The sequence below is a fragment of the Podarcis liolepis genome, assembly GCF_965112155.1.
Source record: "Podarcis liolepis genome assembly, chromosome: 1".
NCBI lineage: Eukaryota > Metazoa > Chordata > Lepidosauria > Squamata > Lacertidae > Podarcis > Podarcis liolepis.
In genome coordinates, this window is record NC_139554.1 from 62,380,341 (window position 1) to 62,395,913 (window position 15,573).

A 15,573-nucleotide genomic window follows, 5' to 3' on the forward strand; every position below is an offset into this window, starting at 1 on the left:
TCCTCATCCTGCACTCAGTCTTCTTTATAGCCATCCCACTATCATTATTTTGGAACTTATTTTTGATTAGGGATGCAAATAATGTATTTAGTTAGGGACACAAAGACTGTGGTCATTCCGCTTATCGGCCATAACAAAACAGAGCACAAAACTCCCCCCAAAACGTTCAGTTGAGCCACAAGTTCTTATTTTGCTAGATGCCAGCACAAATAAAGAAACAAACCAAGCAACATCACTTTCATTATGAAACTGGAAATAGTATATCAACTCACTGGGGGAAACAAAGGTCCTCCCGCAACTAAATCTGTGGGGATTCCGTGGGGATCCTTATAAAGTGAGCATTGGGGGATATAAAGGACAGCATCCTCTGCCCCAGTGTAGGAGCTGCATGTTTACTGTGAGCAGCGTTTTTTAATCTGGGACTTTGAAACTCAGACTTGAATCCAACAAGCAGCAAACCGATCCACGCTTCATAGCTTTTGACAGTAACCATATTAGCAAATGACCAGATGAGAAGCAGAAGAGCAAAGAGCTTTTATCTGCTGGGAGAAACTTGCTGACTTGACTTGAAACACCATTAGCCTTCCATATAATGATTTTTGAATGGGTTCATCATTTCAGGTTAAGGAGAACTAGAATTAGGGTTGCCATATTTTGAAGAGCAGAAATAGAGGTAGCCCGAGCTGCTGCTAGCCAGAGCCAGGTAAAGAAGCCATGGCAAGCAGAGCAGCCCCAGTCTGAGCGGCCCAAGCCTGAGCCTCCGCCCCCGCCCCCCCGAAAAAACACCACACCTCAAACATTTCCTTTTAAATGTAAAAACCTGTCTGGATTGGCTTGTTGGCAACCAGCCAAAGAAGAACATGAAATCCACCACACTGTCACATCAGGATTCCGTTTTTGTACGATGCAAAAACACACACAGAAACCCTGAAGCATATGCACAAGTGTGCATTGAAGATATTACAGTGCAATAGGCCCACTTGAGGCCTTTGTGTGATGGCATCAAGATTGCTCTGTGTATGTGCCTGTGTGTGTGTTGCAATTCATTCCATACCCAGGTGCTTGTCAGCAGGGTAATCCTATCCAGCGGCGGAGCAAGCCAATTGGGTGCCTGGGGTAGCACGTGTGCCCTACACCTAGGGGTAGGGCCAACCAACCATGGGGGCATATCCAGCTGCCTGCGGAGGTGGGGCCAGCTGCCCGTGGGGCAGGGTGAGCCAGGGCAGGACACTCTGTGGGGCCTCTGAGAAGTTGGCCTCCTCCCACTCAGCCATCCTACAGTTGGGGGGCGGCAGTGGCGTAGCGTGGGGGGTGCAGGGGGGGCGGCTGCACCGGGCGCAACATCTGGGGGTTAGGGTTAGGGGGTGCAAATCCACGGGTTAGGGGGCGCAAAGTACTTGCCTTGCCCCGGGTGCTGACAACCCACGCTACGCCACTGGGGGGCGGACTGTTTGGGGCAGCATGGAGCCTGCAGGCACCCAAGCCACTACGTCACTCCCAGGAGAGACGCATGGCTCAGGCACGCTGCAGGCCCTGCTGTGAGTGCCACCCGGCATTTTGTCACCCCCCTCAGTGGTGACACCCAGGGCCGCTGCCGCCCCTCCGCCGCCCCTGAACCTATCTAGAAAAAAAAAAAAGCAGACAGAAAAATGGGGGGGGGCTGGGCATGTGTGGCAACATGAACAAAGCCAGAAAATATTCTTAATAAGGAAATTCATATACTACTTCATATTTCAAAGAAAATCTCTAAGTGGTTTACAGTCAACTAAAAATATCAGAAATGAAATGCAGAAATAACATTAACGAAATCCACATTTTGGAGCAGCACTTGGATGTTAGCACTTGTCTTGAGGAACCTGATTTCTAAGTTGTATTATTGTCTTCTTCATTCCCTAGGCATTAACAGATTACTCAACAACGGAACTTACGAAGCTGCATTTCCACCTCACGAGGTAGATTAAGTAGTAGTGCTTTGAGTATGGTATGTTCATTCTAAATTTGCATTAACCTCCTGCAGTCCGAAAATGAAATGTAAATTTGCTCCCAGGTATTTCTGTTTCTCCGCTCTGCCAGTCTTCTCTGAGGACCCCTTCTTCAAACTATCTTCGTTGCGTAGTTTTTTGTTGCGCTAGATGTCATTTGTTGCATAGCATGCAACCCATCCAAAGCATGTTTATTCATGAGCACAAGGTTCTAGCCTAAGGCACAACACCCACAAGCAAGGGGGAACCTCAGGTCCAGATGATGCATATGGCCCTCCAAGCCCCTTTATCCGGCCCCAGGACATGCACCCGTCCCAGGCACAGTCCCTCCTGGCTCTGCTTTGCACTCTCCTTGAGGTTTTGTTGTTTGTTTGTTGCCTGGCTTGGGATGTGCTCTCAAACTCTTGCTTTCTTGGATGGAGGATAAAGAGAACTGTGTGTACGTGTGGAAGCTAGCCTACAGTACAAAGGTGATGTCTGAATTCATTGCTCTGTCTGATTTCTGATTTTGCCTTTGACTCCTGTAAGTTTGCCCAGAAGGGACTGTAGCCTTCTGGCTGGAAAAAGTTTCTCTAGTCCATGCCATAGGCAATAGGAACTTTGTTTCCTGGAAAGCAGATAGTCATAGGTAGCATGGTGCATATATTATATAATAATAATAACAATAATAATTATTATTATTTATTTATATCCCGCCCTCCCCAGCCGAAGCCAGGCTCAGGCCGGCTAACAACAATAAAATAAGACAACATTCTAATATTATATTATATTATTTTTTTATTAAAAACATTTCTATGCACCCCAAAACTTGGAAGAGGGCCTACGTGGTGTTCTACATTAGTATAAAACAATGGAATATGTTATTTCAACTCATTGCAGTCAAGTTCTGCCCAGTGCACCAGCCTGTAGGACAGCAAGTTCCACTCACAAAGTCCCTTGGAGATGATGTTGGGCTGAGCATGGTTAGAATCCTCACTGTAATGTTTCTCAGTCAGAGGGAGGATTCTAAGTGCATTCAGCTGAATGTGTGTGAGAAAGAAAAACCCTTTGGACTTTCCAACATCATCATCATCATCATCATCATAATTATTATTAGTAGTAGTATTGCTGCTGTTGTTGCTGCTGCTGCTACTACTATATATGCATGTAAATGCAATAGTAATTGTTCTCAGCAATGGCTTTATGCTAGTGGGAAGTGCTTCCATTCACATAAAGTGGGCCCCCAATTTTTGTCAGTCCTCAACTGCAGTCAAAACTTTCCACCATTCCTCAAGGGCAGCTTCTCAGGGGGGTGGGGGTGGACTGCAGTCTGCATAAATTGCGTGCCCCACATTGCACTAGCAAAAAACAAGTATTTTAAAAAAAATAATAATTAAATTTCAATATTAAGACAAGCAATATCAAAAACAATACAACAACTTTATGTTACACACACACACACACTGCTTTTCCTTCTAATATTTTTAAACATGGGAATTATTGTGAGGATGAATGTAACAATTGTGTACTTTATACGTAAATGTACCATATACTTGCATTAATAATGGACAGTATCTTCCAGCTGGAAAGTACTTCAGTTCTATACTCTCAAGACAAAGCACTTCCAGAAGGATCTCTCTGTTTTTGTTCCAAAATAATGTTTTCCTTCTGTGGAGATGTTTATAATTACCTCAGCTTGAGCAGAGTACGCTCAAGACTGTACTGTTCAGTATTGTTTAGTAATACATGGAGCAACTGTCCTGTTCCATTAGAAATGTTGTTTTAATATTTTTCTTGATTTCTTCATAAGAACACTTTTCTTTTGTATAAGCACATAACAATCCCCCCTCCTCCACTATCTGTCTTCCAGGGAAGTCACAAGAGCAGGCATCCCATCAAAACTCACGGAGCCCAGAATCATCGACATCTGTTATATGAGCGCTGGGCACGGTGGGGAATGTGGTATAAATACCAGCCTTTGGATTTGATCAGGTACTCCAAGAATACTGCAGAACTCGGTTTAGTCCCATGAAAAGGGAGGAAGGCTGAATGGCATTCCAATGAACATTCTGCTGTGAACAGTCTCCTTATATTAGCCTAGTGTTTTAAATTGGTTGGGTAACCTCTGTTTCAGGGACTGAATGCATCCCATCATGCCACTGTTATCTGGCCCTTGGGACACTCCCTTGGCCACACTCCTTGTCCTTAGGCCACACCCCTCACCAATAGTGTTCTACACTCTCAAGTGGTTTTGCTTGAATGGAATGTGTCTTTGGACTGTAGTAATGTCTCTTCCTTTCCTAGTTAGGATGGAGGGGATATATGTACAGAGCTGTCTTATGCATATGCGGTGCTATGGTGCAAAGATCCACCTGGCACCCCCCCCCCCCAGGTTTCCCAGTCCCAGGCATGCAGGAGAGCGGAGCTGGCCGGCCGCCTCAGCATTCAGTTGCCCCCAAACTCGCGGCGCAGAGCCGCCCACAGCAGAAGAACCGACTGCAGCACTCTGACCAACGGGCAGGCTCTTCCCCGGACTCAACTCTCAGGCCCCAGACTCTCGGCCTGGTGCCCCTGGGAGCCCGGTGCCCGGGTGCCCCACACCCCTAGTGCCTATGGGTAAGACGGCCCTCTATATGTAAAAAATAAACCTCTGGCTTTTGTGCAGTTTAAATCTGGCCTGTGTAGGTAGACATTTATTGTGCCATGCACTTTTCCCTCTGGAGTGTGACCTCTGGATGATTGATGGAATCCAGCCCTCAGCCTGAGAAAAGTTCTCCATCTCTGCTTTAAGTAGTGTATAAATTGATTTTTTAAAAAAATATCTTTGATTTGTTTCTTAGTTCTGATGAAATGCATGCTGTATTCAGAAAATGTAAGATAATAATTTAGCATGCATCTGCAAATAAATACAATAGTGCAAATACAGTAGTGCAATCACACTGAATTGGCTGTCCCAGTCCATTTGCAATGTGCCAAATTTGCCACCACCTCTGACTTTCCCTCTCCCTTCTGTTAAGCAGCAGCCATGCAACAACCCATTGGTCAGGTGAGTGCTGCCACCCCACCATGCCACTTGCTACTGGTGTTACCAGATCTACTTATTGGCATCTGTGGAAGGAAGGACTGCCTAGGCCATGTCCAGAGACTCTGGCTGCATTTTGACATCTGGCTAAACCATTGTTTAATGTGACATAAACAAGCCAAGCAAACCAATGGTTCATGCATTTCCCCCATCCCCTCTCCTCCTGTAGCATCTCAGGAGGATGTTGAAAGTTTCTCTTCTGTTTTCCATTAATTAAAGTTTAGTGTTTCAAGCTAAAACTATGGTAAACTATGGGTTGTTGGTTTGAAACAAGCCAGTTTCGAAATCCAAAGGTTAAGGTTTTAAACAAACTATGGTTAACATTAACACATCAATACAAGAAATTGCAGTTAAGCAAAAATCAGATGCAAAACTATGAAAAAACAACAACCACAGAGCAAGGTTGACCTAAAACATTTTGCTGCCAGAGCAGAACAGCAAGTCAAGGTGTCTAGTACTAAGGTAAGGCCAAGTCATTTCAGCAACGAAGTCCCACAAAAATACAATTGTAATAACATAATAACTAATAATTTGCTTCCCTTTTATGACCACCAAAATCAGCTGCCCCAAGGTGACCACTTCACTCTGCCTATTTGCAAGGCCAATTTTGCTGCAGAGTTTTGTTCATACCATGTTAAACTATGGTTTAGTGTTGCATCCATATGTACTTTTTAAACCTGTAGTCAGTGACGGCAACAATACTCCCTGCTCCAAGAGTCTCTACAATGGCCATTCTTTTGAAACAGACAGGACTCTAGTTGTGCCTGACTGTGTTAAATTAAAAATATGTATGGTCCAGAACAGGCTTTTCCACTGTGATGAACTCCAGTTTTGGACTACAACTCCCATTGCCCCTGACTATTACTCAGCTGACTGGGACTTAGGTAAATTGTAGTCCAAAACATCTGGTCAGCACCAGATTGGGAAAGCTAACCTTGAATGCAATCAATGGCCTTCAAATTATATGTTGAACTGAAATAAAAGGGCTTTGCCAAACCCATTTCTAACCAAATCCCATCCCAACTGAAGAGTAGTTCCACTTCCACTTAAGGTGAATGCTCTGTTGCCAAGGCTGGCATTGGCATTCAATTACCGTACTTTGACATTTAAGCTTATTGTATATTTACCTTTTTCTTATGCAGGCGGTATTTTGGAGAGAAAATTGGCCTTTATTTCGCTTGGCTGGGATGGTATACTGGGATGCTCATTCCTGCTGCACTTGTTGGGCTGTTTGTTTTCCTTTATGGATTATTTACCATGGATTCCAGCCAAGTAAGGTAAGAGGTGTGGGGATGTCCCCTTTTATCATAACACAGCATGCTCTGTCGCTATGAGCTGGCAGCTCTCAACAGTGGCGTAACATGGGTTGTCAGCACCCGGGGCAAGGCAAGTAATTTGCGCCCCCTAACCCATGGATTTGCGCCCCCTAACCCGTGGATTTGTGCCCCCTAACCCTAACCCCCAGATGTTGCGCCCGGTGCGGCTGGCCCCCCCTGCACCCCCCACGCTACGCCACTGGCCCTCAAGCCCTATCAAATGTAGCTGTCGAAATGGATCACGAGAATAATGCAAATTGGCCTAAGCCCCACTCTGCTGCCTGAATATCACATGGAAGAATCACAAGGTGGGTTTTTCATACCGGGCCTAAGGTTTTGGGTGTGTGCATGATGCTTTTAGTGTGTGATCATCTTCAGTCCAGTTTCTGTTTGCTTTTTAAGGATTGTTTTGAGATGCCGCAGATCCACTTCATAGTAATTAAAAATGAAATAACATTCTGGTATGAGCTACTTTCCCTCCTTAGATAAGCATTTACATCAAAAGGTAGGGGGGACGGGACAAAATGACTCTCTCAATACTGAAAAGTTATTATTCTAGCATGACCATAAAATAAAAGCATGACAATGCAATGTAGCATTTGAAACTAAAATCTCCCCATTCTGACTTGTGCATCATAAAGTTATCTTGCCTCAGTTACCTTGTGTTGTGCTGCCATCACTTTGCACATTCTCTTACCCCCTTTGGCAACAGCCAATGATGTAGAGAGAAGTTGAGGAAAAGCACAATGTGACAATGTTATGAATTACAGGGGAACAAGGAAGAAATCAATGCCGAGATGCTGTTTTGGTGTCCCCCCTCCAATAAAATAAAAACCAACAACATTGGTCTGGAGGGTTGGGGAAAACCCTGAGGAAATTTGGGGTTTATGAAGGGATGAGGGGAGAATTCTGTTGCACAGGCCAAAGTTCTAATGATTCAGTGACTTCCCTGCATACAAACACATAGCTCTTAGGTTGGATGGGGGAAGAAAGCTATGCCCCCCCCCAAGCAGAACTGTCCAAAACCTTCTAATGTCCTATTCTTTTAAAAGAATATATTTTACTGCTTTTTCACATTTAATAAAGTTAATTAAAACATAGCAGACAACAAACAGCAGCTAGTCTGTTATTTCTTGGAAAAAAGCGTAACAGCGGTTTGAAATTAGAACCATTACTTAGAACAAGTTTATGATGCACATTAAAGTCTCTGATCCAAAAATTTTCTCCACATGTTTCGATAGGTCCTGCCTATTATTAAGGCATCTACAGGTCATTTAGACAAGACCTTTTCCTAACAAATGGAAGGTAACCCCAGACCTGGCCAATAGGTTTGAGCAATCCTCCTGGTCCCATTAACCCTCTCCTGTCCCTGACATTAATCCACCATTGCCTCAAGGCCAAACCACAAAACAGTCTTATTCACAGTAAACAGATGTCAAACCTACAAAAATATTCTGGGGAAGAAATCTCATTCCAGTAGGCATCATTATGAGGGGAAATGGGATAGAAATGCTTTTAACACATAAATAAATAAATAAATAAATATTTGTGAAAGCCTTTTGATAATCAAAACTGTGGGTGGGATTCAGCTAAAGAGGCTCATCTGTAGAAGCCCTGTGCCAATACATCCATGTGTGCAATGGGCCCTCTCCTCACATGGCTCCCTAAATTGGCTTGGGTGTGTGGGTGTGTTGTGAGAACCCATGAACCATCATGTTGCCAGGGGCTGGAGTCAGACACAGGTCACATGAAAGGCACAAGACTCCATCGTCAGTAAAGTTAACTCTTTAATCAAAGAAACAGCATACAACTCAGAAACACATCCCAGTAGGTCTTCGCCCCTGTAGAGCGGTTGCCAGGAATGAAGGTCCCTGCCTTCTACCCTTTCTAAGGCTCTTCCTCTTTCAGATGTTTCCAAGCATTCTCAAATTGCATGTGCATATCACTGGCTTCTGTTCTGCTCTCCTCCTTATCCTGTATGTTCTTTGAGACCGGGGGGGGGGGGGGGATTGTTATAGCAGGAGAGAAAGACTCCATGGATTCTTCAGTAGTCTCTTGACCTCCCCCGCTTCTCTGCTTCATCCTCAGGGTCTGAACTATTCCCTGTCACAGGCTCTTCCTGCTCACTAAACCCTGTTGCCTCTTCAGCATCCATTCCCTCCTCCCAATCTTCTCCCTCTGACCTCTCCTCAGTGTCCCACTACCAATCCCCAGCTTCTGAGCCATCCTTCTCTTGGGGTTCCCTTGGGGGTTCACTGGCTGGTGCCTCCTACTACTTTATCCAGCCAGTTCCTGACACATGTGAGGAGAAGGGGGAGGGGTGTCATTCTGTCTGTCAAGCTGAAATGTTTGCACTGACGGAATGATCAGAAAAGCATTGAAAATTAATTAATTAAATGTATTCCTCCCTAACTCAGAAAATGTGGTTATTATTCCTAACATATTAATTGCATAGCTACACTGCACAACGGCAGTACATTCACTGCACTGTTTTAACCCTCATCAACTAAAGTGTCAAGGAACACAAGGATCATCCTGGATTTTCATTATGCAACAAGACTTCGTGTCAGTTTGACAAATTAGCATCCCCCAAAGACATAACTATTAATTTAATGAGTCAATACAATGCCATCTGGTTTTAAGACTACTGGATTCCAAATTCGTTGATGCTCGTAACTGAAAAATGAGCAGAGTGTGTCGATAATGGCTTCATAGGTTTGTCCACAAAATGTAACATTTGCGAGCCAGGCCTCACCAGAGCTTAGTGTAATCAGAAACCCATTTTAAGTGCAAGAAGCCAGGACTGGGATCTATCCCATCATTTGTCATTTCATGACCCCATGATGGGCTACAACATAAAATACTTCATTGTGCATGGCACCATAAAATACAACATAAGACACTATTAAAACAAACAGAAAAATCAGTTAAAGCAATTAACAACTCAGTTTTGTAATATTTTGCAGACATGTTATGTGCCTTCGTAGCTGCCACCTGGATAATATGAACCAATGGAAAGTTTGATACAGAACAGATTTTGACTCAGCAACAGACTCATGGATGTTCTTCAGTTATTTTATACATTTGTATATATCATAGTAATACATGATGCAACAACGGGCATTCAGCAGTTTTCACCATATAATTACTTCATATGTAATTGCTTAATATAATTACATATGAAATAGTTACACTCATATGAGATATATGACTCTGAGCATCTGCAGAATACAGGTCCCTTTGCACTAGATACACATAACAGGTACTCATACAAACTTCTTTAGGGGACAGGTTCTTGCTTTCCAGAAGAAGGAATAGGATGTAACTAGAAACATCTCTTTTTTTAACACTTAACATAGTGCATGGCTGATATTCCTTCATTCTGGCCCACACCTTGAAGCTTTCTATTTTCAGTGATTAATGTTGGTTGTATTTTTAAAAGCATACAGCAGTGCAAATCAATTCTTATAGTTATGTAACAGGCTGGCACTTAGGTAAAGTTAGTATTCCCTCTAGTGGTTTGTGATGAATTTGATTTTTAAAACAAATCTGCATAACACAACTTGCTTTCACAAAACATAATCCACAGGTAACAGAGGGGTAATTAATATTCACAGCTAGACATTCCTTCAGCAGTTTCTGAATTTTTTATTTGATTATGAGTCTTCAGAATGTGGGAACTGGAGTGTCAAACCTAGCCCAGTATTCAGATAAGTCAATGATTAAACTGGCAAGCACTATAGTTGATATGTGCTTCATGTCTAGAAACAAAACTAAGATTATCATGTTTTTTCCAGTTGATAGCAGTTGCTTAAAAAGGAAATGCATGGGTTTAAATATTTCTTTTTCCATATCTACTTCTGTAGAAAGACCTGGGAGAAATGTCTTTGTTTTTGTAGCAAGGCCTGGGAGAAATTTTAATCATCATCACCAGCCAGGCAATATCAAAGGCATAGATTGATACAATCCAAACCTCTGGAAATATCTAGACTCTTCATCCTGCCCCATGTATGTGTCATTTGGGGCCTGGGTTGTGGTGCAGGAAGCTGCAATGGAAAGAAGAATCATACAAAATCAGGAAGAAGCAACTTGCACCAGCAACTTCATGCTGACTTTATGCACTCAGTTCTGAGGGTTTCTTTCCTGCCAGGGTATCTGCCTTGGCTTCATCCCAGGACCGTCATGTGACTTGGGGTGGTGGTAAAGAGAAACAGAACTTCCAAAAACCCTACTGTCAATGAAATCATAATTAAACTGTCATGTCCTGTGTTGTGCCTGTGCAATAAAATAAGTTTAGGTACAGTTTCCAAAGTAAGGCACAAACACAATGCTGCAAATATTAGAAGCCTTGTGGCCTGTGTCAGCTACCATAATGAATGTCACAAACATCAGTCATCCCTGAATAAACATTGGCTGTTTTTATTTCCTGGTGCAGCAGAGAGATCTGCGAGGCAAATGAAACTGTCATGTGTCCAATGTGTGAGAAGAATTGCACCCTGCAAAAACTCAATGAAAGCTGCATCTACGCAAAGGTAAGTTATTTTGTGTTCTAGAAGCTCTATGCTTCAGATACGTCAGTTGGAAACTGCATACGGCCTCTTGTTGTCATTTCAGTCAAATGCTTTTCCATTGTACCACATGTGGGGGACATCTGGCCCTCTGTAAGTCGCTGAGCTGTAGCTTTCACCATTCATGACCATTGGCTATGTTTCTAGGGCTGATGAGAACTGTGGTTCAGCAACAGTTGGAGAGCCAGAGGTTCCCACTCCTATAATGCACAGTGGTGCTTGGTGGACTCTTCAGCAACAAACCCAAAAATGTATTCAGCTTTCATGCTCATCACTTCACAAGGATTTGCCCTGCCAAAACAGCTTATTGCGATAGAACCTATAAAATCAACCCAGGCCAAGTGAATATCTTTGGCCCTTTGCTATCAGTGGTGGGGCTGAGAACCTGCCTCCCTGTCTTCCCACTCTGTAGGAAAATATTTCTGTTCTGCAGAGACAGAAAATGATTATGAATTCACATCAAACACTTAAACACCACTTCAGGAATTTTCAGATGCAGAATGCAAATACTCAATGCCCGATTTGTTGTTGGGGTTATCAATAGGATGCTCACATATTCTGGACCCATGACCAGAAGTATACCCTGTGTACATTTTGGCTCTTGATTAATTTATGTAGTCATGAGGTTGGATCCAATGAAGTAATTACGTTCATGAAAGAACTGCTGCTTCAGAATCAGAATTTCCTTCTCCTTCCACGTCCAAAACATCTGATCTGGGCTTTATTCCAATCAAGGAGAGGGGTTGTAGGGCACACAGGGAGAGGAGAGGAGGGGGAGGGAAAGTTGCTGTTCAAAGCAAAAGGCCTTCTGCAAACAGAAAGAATTCACTGGATATATAACACAAGCAGTTTTACAGATATAGCAAACCTATACGCAGTGCTATTTCTCTAGAAAAAGAGGTGCCAGAACTCACCATGAACACCTCCCTTGTTCTCTTATAATGGCAATGGTGCCCACCTGAGAGGTGCCGAAACCGAGTTCTGGTAAGTTCCGGCTGAAAAAAAGCCCTGCCTATATGTGTGTATTCAATATCAGGCCCTACTGAGTTCAATGGGGCTTTCTTTGACGTAAATGAAAATAAGATTACAGCATTCCTTACTCATCTGTATTATTACTAAATAAATACATAAATACAATGTAAAACGACAGATTACAGTTGTTTTGTTTCATTAATTTGTAAGAATTTGTGGTTTTTCTACTTCCATTTGAAAACAGAAGCATTTGTATTTTCATCTGATTCACACATACAACAAATCACTCCCCAGTCATTTTATTTACCTCCCAGTCCTTTAATAGCACTCTGTCTGTCTGTCTGTCTGTCTGTCTGTCTATAAACACACACATCCACACCAGAGTTACCTTTGAATCCCACATTCACTGTAATGAAATTCATGGAGCACACTTACCGAGCTGATATTCTTGAGCAATGGATAGTAAATGTGCACTTTTTCAAATGTGCACTTTAAATCATCTGAGGCCTGAGTGCTTATCAGACATATGCGTTAAATAATACACACTATATAGTGGATTCATTCAAAAGAAAATAAAACATTCTAGAGGGATTCTACACTATAAATGTTGTTTAAACCATTTTTATTACATTCACTCTAAAGAAATATATTATAGTTGTCTGTTTTGTGTAAACATTTCATCCCCTCTCTGGTAAATATTTTCTTATTGGAAAACGGCATTCCTATTAAAACAGGGATGTGTTAAATTGGCTAAGGTTTGCATTTCCTGAAGAGGACTGTGCAAGAGAAAAAGTCTCAAGGCATCTAATTAAGTATGTCATCTTGTGTGGGGAATGAAATCCTCCTACAGCAAACTATTCAGCCTCCTCAGCACTCCTTTTCCCCAGATACCCATCACCTTACACATCACATTCCTAAGGTCCATTGCTGTTCCTTAGACTTTGGGGTTATATGTAACACAGTGTAGTTATAGAGTAGTTAAACATTGGCAGTGAAGTCTCCTTCCATTAATAAAAGTGTTGTAGACACTGTGTCTAAATGGTGAGGAAATAAATGGTAGTTAAATGGCAAACAGAATTAATTACAGTATTACAGGTTAAGTTAGAAATAGTTCTTGTTCCAGTAAACCTGCTCACAATCTCTGCATGCTGTGAACTTCATGTCAGTTTTGTTTAGCTAAATCAAACTAATATTGGGATAGGAATAGATTCAGGTAGGTAGCCGTCTTGGTCTGACGCAGTCGAAATAAATTAAAAAATTGTCCAGTAGCACCTTAGAGACTCACTAAGTTTGTTCTGGGTATAAGTTTTCGTGTGCATGCACACTTCTTCAGATACACCAAGTGTATCTGAATAATAATAATAATAATAATAATAATAATAATAATAATAAAAAATTATTAATACCCCACCCATCTGGCTGGGTTTCCCGAGCCACTCTGGGTGGCTCCCAACCGAATATTAAAAACACAATACAGCATAGCATGCAGATAAAATAGAAAAACAGATTATATAAATTACTGATAAATTATTATTTGTAAAGGTAAAATAACTGAACAGCTGAATAAAAATGACAGCAGACAGTCAATTCATTATCAAATGCACTTTGAGCAGTTCACACTTGTGCATAAGGGAAAACAGAATCACAGCTTTGCTAAAAACAAGCATTTATACATGAAGAAGTGTCCATGCACATGAAAGCTTATACCCAGAACAAACTTATTTGGTCTCTAAGGTGCTACTGGATAATTTATTATTATTTTTATTATTTATTGTGATAGGAAAACATAGGTTAGGTTATTTTTGGACTGAGGTTTTGGATTACATCATTCCTAACCAATGCCTGGGGCATTGATGAGAGTTGAAGTCCAACAACATCTAGAGGGCCACAGATTCCTTCTCCTTTTTTGAGCCCTTTTCAGAATTAAACAAAACCACACAAGCATCCAGTTCACTGAATGCGTGGTGGGGGAAGTAATAGTGCCACTTTATTCTGTCTTGATCAGACCCCTCCTGGAGTACTGTGTCCAATTCTGGGCATCACAGTTTAAGAAGGACATCAGCAAGCTGGAGTACGTGCTGGGGAATGTGACCAAGATTATCAAGGGTCTGGAAACCAAGCTGGGTACATTTAGCCTAGGGAAGAGAAGACTGAGAAGTGATACAATAGCTACCTTCAAATATCTAAAGGGCTGTTATGTTGAAGGTGGAGCAAGCATGCTTTCTGCTGCCCAAGAGCATAGCCCCAAAACCAATGGATTCAAATTACAAGAAAGGAAATTAAGCATTAGGAGGAGCTTCCTTGACAGTAAGAGCTGTTCATCAGTGGGATGGAGGACCTCAGCAAGAAATAAAGCCTACTTCAGTGCAGTTCAGCTTGGCACGTGCCCTTTATCCTGCTCTTCACTGTAAGATAGTGTGCAGTTGCTTTGGGGTGTTTTGCTGCCTGTTCTGCTTATGTTGTCCCTGGTGGTGCAACTATGAATAGGCAAATCCCCTGTTCACAACTGGCAGGAACAGTGCAGTGTGAAGAGATTAAGGAACAGGAAAAGTTGGTGAGTAACCTGGATGAAAAGGGATTTCCTACGACAAACTTCAGGTCTAGTAGATTCAAGGGCAGGGGAGAGAGGGAATGAAACTCCAACGAGGCATGTTTTCCTTTCTCACCCATGAGGATGGGGATTTGAGGAATCCTTTCTCCACACAGAGGAGAGGTACTGTGGTACTGAGAGGTGCTGCGGTACTGAGGAATTAGTGGAAGCTAGTATGGCAATTGCTTTAGGCCTCTGAGCCAGGATGGAGGTTTCCACGAGTGGATATGAAAATGAGCAGAGAATTAGCCACAGCATTAGCCCAATGAGCTAATATAATAGATGTAATTTTATGCTTATTCCACTGCTGATCCTTTAATAGAGTTCATGAAGGCATGGCCCATGTTTAAACCCAATGAAATTATGCATCCACTTTACCCGAGTCTGTTTGCAATTGTTCAGTATTATGGCACTCTTTAATTAAGAACATATTAGCATATGGTAGATTTTATTGCTTAATAATTCCATTACTTGCCTTATATTCTTTCATTTCCTTCTAAGGTTACACACTTATTTGATAACGGAGGGACTGTCTTCTTCGCCATTTTTATGGCTATATGGGGTAAGTGTTGTTGTTGCTATTTCACCTGTTACTGTAAAATAAAAGGTATTATACTCAGCAAGTCTTAATTTGGAATGAACTTTAAAATGAGAATATACATTTTGAAGCTATTATTGTCATGCTTGTTAGGGATGTAGATCTCTATACACAGCTGAAATAAGCCCTTCAGGAACACAAATGACTGGGTAAATTACTCTAGTGCTAGAGAAACCTTTGCAGTCCATTTCAGTATTATACTAGAGGTATATATGAGTTGTATTCAATGCTAGTCATACGCAGAATAGACCAGTTAATGTATGGAGGTGACTAATTTACAGCCATTAATTTCAATGAGTTTACTATGAGTATAGAATCATAGAATTGTAGAGTTGGAAAGGACTCTGAGGATCATCTAATCCCAACTCTCTGCAATGCAGGGATCTCAGCTAAAGCATCCATGAAAGACGGCAATCCAACCTCATATTAATATCTGTGTTCTTTAATCCATTGTTTTCCTAAAATATCCATCCCATTTTAATCCTA

At 42.0% G+C, this 15,573-nt stretch overlaps 1 protein-coding gene across 4 annotated transcripts in view; it reads left to right on the plus strand.

The window, feature by feature from the left end:
* ANO3 (anoctamin 3) overlaps positions 1-15,573 on the plus strand; it is a 232,071-nt gene that overhangs the window by 178,606 nt on the left and 37,892 nt on the right. For all 4 annotated transcript variants that reach the window (XM_083463197.1, XM_083463198.1, XM_083463199.1 and 1 more), the window contains 5 exons: positions 1,897-1,952; positions 3,832-3,953; positions 6,186-6,320; positions 10,795-10,891; positions 14,991-15,051. In XM_083463197.1, the coding sequence (XP_083319323.1) occupies positions 1,897-1,952; positions 3,832-3,953; positions 6,186-6,320; positions 10,795-10,891; positions 14,991-15,051 (471 nt within the window). The remainder of the gene's footprint in view (positions 1-1,896; positions 1,953-3,831; positions 3,954-6,185; positions 6,321-10,794; positions 10,892-14,990; positions 15,052-15,573) is intronic.